Raw genomic sequence first — 4,935 nt, forward strand, 5'->3', positions numbered from 1 at the left:
TCCAGCTGCACAGTTTTGAGGATACCTGCTAAATACTAATATTCCAGAAGATACTGTGCATACTATGTGGTGTTAGTTTAGGATTCCTGAGCAAGATAGTCCCTCTTTTACTTGTCTCTTACATTATCCTCATTCTCTGATTCCCATCCAACCTCCACACACTGTTAAATATTTTCTGATCCTTGAGTCATCCTTACGCCTATTCATTAGCCCTTGCCAGTGCTAACCACAAATCTTTCACATTTAGTGGACTGTTGTGAATAGTTTCTTACTAAATCATGCCAATCAAAAGCGCACAAGGCAGATCTGATGACTGAACTTGATCAGAAAGCATCAAAGGTAGCTGAACATACATAGATTAAGAGATAGTCCTGGCACACAGATCAGACCCTTAGTGTTTCAAGTAAATGAATCCCATTCCTCACATTTCTGTCCTGCACTCATTTCAGAATTACACTTTTTCTTCCTTTTTTGGCTTCTGATTGTTTTACAGAAAGTTAAGTCTCCTCATGACCAAATCAGTCCAGACAATGCTTTGCCTACAGCTTTGTCCCTTTGTCTCATTCCATTTACGTCTGATGGGAAAGAGTCAAAGAGGAAGACCTGCCTATATCTTACATCAATTTCTACTTTTATCTCTTCTTGCATCCCACCTTTTATTCTTTAAGTATTTCCCAAGCATATATGATAAATGTCCCACTTACTTTTCTCCAGTAAAACCACCTGAAGCAACTGAGCTACAAAGGCACTAGCTGCTCTACCCATTCTTTAGGGGACGCCTATTCCCAACTCTGAATGCATTTTTATATTTGTCTAATGCTTGTTCTTCCACTGTCATCATCTTTTTCAGGTTAATATGCATTAGACATGGTCCCATAATAAAATTTGATGATGTAACCCACCTCTTTACATACACAAAAGCTGGCAGAGAGAGGAGCATAGATCAGTCCTTTGCAGTTGATCCTAGCTCTTAGTCCCCATACAGTCACTAATTCTGAGGGAGCTTGAATTTGTTTCTGAGCTTTGTGTTTATGACCATCTCACCATAGTGAATGCTGTCCTTAATGCAGAATACTAACAACATATTTTGATTTTTAAATGTTCTCCAATACATTTTTGTGACAGGCGGTAATGAAATGTTGCAAAGCTAACTTTGAAATGCTTTGTGGAATGGTTTTCATTTCACAGAAAAACACTGAACACTATTACCCAAATTCTGCTAAATACAATGGTAGTGCAACTTGTTGAGGGCATTGCAGGATACATCCCTCAATGGCTGGGAAAAGCTCTCTTAGAGAAGATCATGATCTAATAAAGTTCTTATCCTTGTTCATGAAGAGGGAAGGACTTGGCTAAAGTAACACCTAATTTACGCAAATGCACCTTGTCACCCCACCATAGCTGGGTTGTTTTTTGGGGGTTTTTTTTTGTGTGCTAAGAATGAGAACTGGCACTTTTCCAAGGAGGTGTGTCAGAGGTAAACATGGTACTGAAGTATCCTATTGTGTTGTAATAGTCTTGCTGGAGACCTGAAGGTGTGTCTCTGCCTTTATAAATACCAGGCTGCTTTTACAACTCTCTCTGATTCTTTTGAAAGAGGCAAGTTGCTTCAGGAGTTGCGTTTGGGTATCTCCAAGCCCTGTGCAAGGTATGTCTTTCAGTTATCTTACTTTTGCACTGTTCCATTTGTAACAGAAGGTGACTGTCACATCACTGCTTATTTTAGCGTTATTAGTTGCTGTGTTTGCAACAGAACTGTAAATACCACATGATGTTCTGTAAAGAGGGTTTTATGGAGTGAAAATCTCTGTGTATAGTATAAGGTATGATGCAAGTCAAGTAAGAACTATGCAAAAGTAGGACCTGCTCACATCTGCTGCTACCTATGTATTCTAGATTCTAAATTTATGTAACTAAAGATATTTGCAGATAGTTGAATGTTGAAATAAGTTCCTTATTAGCATGCCTACACATGAATTTCTGCTTTTTAACACGGAAACTTGGCTACAGAAATGGCTATGATGGAAACATCTGAAAAACACATTTAGGGATTTAGTCAACTAAATGCCAGATTTAAACCCTCGACTATTACGGTATGCTCTGATCCTGAAAGCTGCTTTATAAACAGAAACACCTACAGAAATAAATGTGCTCCGTGCAGACACAGGGATCAGCTTGATAATAATTTGCTAACTACCTACATTTCAAAACTGAAGTTGCATATTTATCCCTTGAATTTGGTAGGTTTAGACACATTCCAGTACACTGCAGGTATCTTCAAAAGTGAAAAAGTAGTTCTGTTTGTTTAGCAGTCAAGGTGTCAATAGTTATTTTTTGGTGTCTGGAAAGGCTACTATCTTTTTTTCAACAGAAGACTGAAATACTGGCATAACCAGTGAACTAAGACAATTTTCAGGATGCCTAAGAATTAATTTTGCTCAGCTTGAACCAAATGGTTTCCTTTCTGTCTGGTATATTTTTGAAGAATAGCCAGAGGTTGGAGTCAAAATCATTTATGTGCTGTTTACAAAATGGGAGATCATGGGAACAACAACTGCCTTATATGTTATAACTTAAGATATCCATCTGAGATATTGACAAATCCCAGGTTCAAATTCCTTCTCTGACTGAAGAAGAGATTTTAATTAAGGTACCTTAGTCACTGGGCAGTAGCACGTCCTGGGAGTGACTCTCTTCTGTTCCACATTGCATAGATAATTAAGTAATTAAATCAGAAGTACTTACTCCATAGCCATCTACAGTTCTCAAGGATAATACGTAATGGTTCTAGGAACCAGGTGTTATTCACACAAAGGACAGAGGATTTTGCCAGTAACATCATTTTAATAGGTATCAAAGAGCAGTGCAATACCATGTCTGAAATAATGCAACTGTCAAATGGAGTCCAGCATTAAGTGAAAATGTTTTTATATTTTTGTTTGTTTGTTTGTTTTGAAGGCAGATAACAAGCAAAACAGAGATCATGAGGATCAAAAGCTTTGGACTTCTTTGTGTGTTGATTCTGGTCTCCCAGATACTACTAGCCAACTGCGAAAGGCAGAAGGAAAGAAAAAAGGGAAGACAAAGCATGGAAGATGGTGGAAAAAAACAAACTGAATCTAACCAAGAAAATGAAAAAGGGCGGAAGTCAAAAGGAGGAAAATCATCTCCTAAAGGCAAGTTTAAAACCAAAGAAAATGCTGAGTGCACCTGGGCAGTGACTGACATGAATGCTGCTACTGTGCACATAGAGTGCAAACATGGTGACAGCGAGTTCTGGTGCGAATTCTCTGGAGACCCTTCCACCTGTGCACAGTATGCAGCAAACCAGAAATCTTACTGGAAACAAGTCTCTCGATCCCTAAAGAAGCAGAAGCAGATCTGTCAAGACCCCAAAAGCATCCTAAAACCTAAAGTATGTAGGAAAGGCCCACGAAGTGCTCATCTCAAGTTGACCCGCTCGAGCCTACTAACCTCAGTGGGTCCTGCAAAAGGGAACACAATTCATCAAGCAAAAGAAGTTGTTCAGACTCCAGCAGCTGCGTCTGTGACTGAAAAAAAGCTAGAACACAGTCCTCAAGACTGTGTTGAAGACATAGATTATATTGATCAGAAAAAGGTGGCTGAGGAATACTGTCCCCAAAGCTTGCTTTCTTTCTGCAACTTTTTTATCACAATGGTCCAAGACAAAAAGTGCTGAGGAAGTGCTTCTAAAGCTCTGTATCATGGAAGTCCAGTCTCATCTAAGTTACTGCAAACTATTCCAGATTTTATTCTCATGTTATATAATGTATATAAGAAAAAAAAGGAATATATTTTTCTGATTTTGTATATACACAACAGACTACAGTTGACATAGTTGAAGATGTTATAGATTTTATTTGCACATAGATTGCTACACAGGTGTTACCAATGGATGTTACATACTCTACACAGAAGTATGTAAGCAGTCTCCTTGCCCCTCTTTGAGCTGTGCTAGCCAAAGTGATGAGTTCAGTGCTATGCACTTCTTGGTTATATACAATAATTTTGACCTAAAAATTATTACAAAAAATAAACTTCAAACTATATTCCAAATATTCTGGCTGTCTCTGTGTTTAACTAGATTTCTCTCTAAGTGTTAAGTCTTTGTCAAAGATTGATCTTTCACAGGACCTAGGCAAAGTGTTGCTTATAAAGCAGTTTTTAAAATACTTCTGCAGCTTTGCAGACTTCAGCTTCCTCAGCCAGTGCAAGCAACATTTTGAGAGGGAAGTATGAAGTATAGTAGCACATTGTACTCATTTTCTGGCAGGTAAACAGAGATGCAGAGAGAAAATGACTTATACAAGTTCGTACACGGACCCAAGACTGGACCCCTTACTTAAGCAGCTAAAGAGCTTGTGCTCAACACTGCCTGTATTCCACTGTGTGTTATCTTTATGTATGCACAACACTAATAAATACTTTTCTATTCATTAAACTTCACCTGTACTTAAAAAAAAAAAAAAAAAAAAAGAAATCCAAACTCTACAAGAATAGAGATTTTAGAAAATGTAAAGATAAATAATGACAACTGACCTTTGCTATTTTTGAAACTCCAGCTGGAAGAAATGTAATATACAAGTTACACTTTTCCGGTGGCTCTGGGCTTGGAAGGATGGTCTTCTATCACAGTGGTCCACTTGGAGAAGCTTGAACTTTCATGAAATACAATTTCTCTGAGCATTTCTAGCAAAGTAAACTAATATTTCTGTTTCTTGAGAAAACATAGTCTGTTCCCTTCTGTAATTATCTCATTACTAGAATATTTGAGGGAATATTTTTAAGATAGGTCGTTATGAGTAATTCACCTCCTGCCACTTCTCTCTTTTCCTTCATTCTCACATGTACTCACTTTTTATTTAAATGAGCATGTCTGGGGAGGGTGTTTTAATGCTACCCTGTCTTGTTGCT

The 4,935-nt window shown here is 37.9% G+C and overlaps 1 protein-coding gene across 2 annotated transcripts; it reads left to right on the forward strand.

Annotated features, from left to right (window-relative positions):
- The first annotated feature begins 1,556 nt into the window (after window positions 1–1,556).
- FGFBP1 (fibroblast growth factor binding protein 1) lies at window positions 1,557–4,019 on the forward strand. Of its 2 annotated transcripts, none has more exons than XM_049792057.1 (2): window positions 1,557–1,648; window positions 2,959–4,019. In XM_049792057.1, the coding sequence occupies exon 2, from the start codon at window positions 2,984–2,986 to the stop codon at window positions 3,698–3,700; it is 717 nt and encodes a 238-aa protein (XP_049648014.1). In that variant the 5' UTR covers window positions 1,557–1,648; window positions 2,959–2,983; the 3' UTR covers window positions 3,701–4,019. The 2 variants fall into 2 exon arrangements, with proteins under 2 accessions (XP_049648014.1, XP_049648005.1); XM_049792048.1 differs by having other exon boundaries at window positions 1,571–1,648; window positions 2,963–4,019.
- The last annotated feature ends 916 nt before the right edge of the window (window positions 4,020–4,935 follow it).

Source organism: Accipiter gentilis, chromosome 3 (genome assembly GCF_929443795.1).
Source record: "Accipiter gentilis chromosome 3, bAccGen1.1, whole genome shotgun sequence".
Classification (NCBI taxonomy): Eukaryota; Metazoa; Chordata; class Aves; order Accipitriformes; family Accipitridae; genus Astur; species Astur gentilis.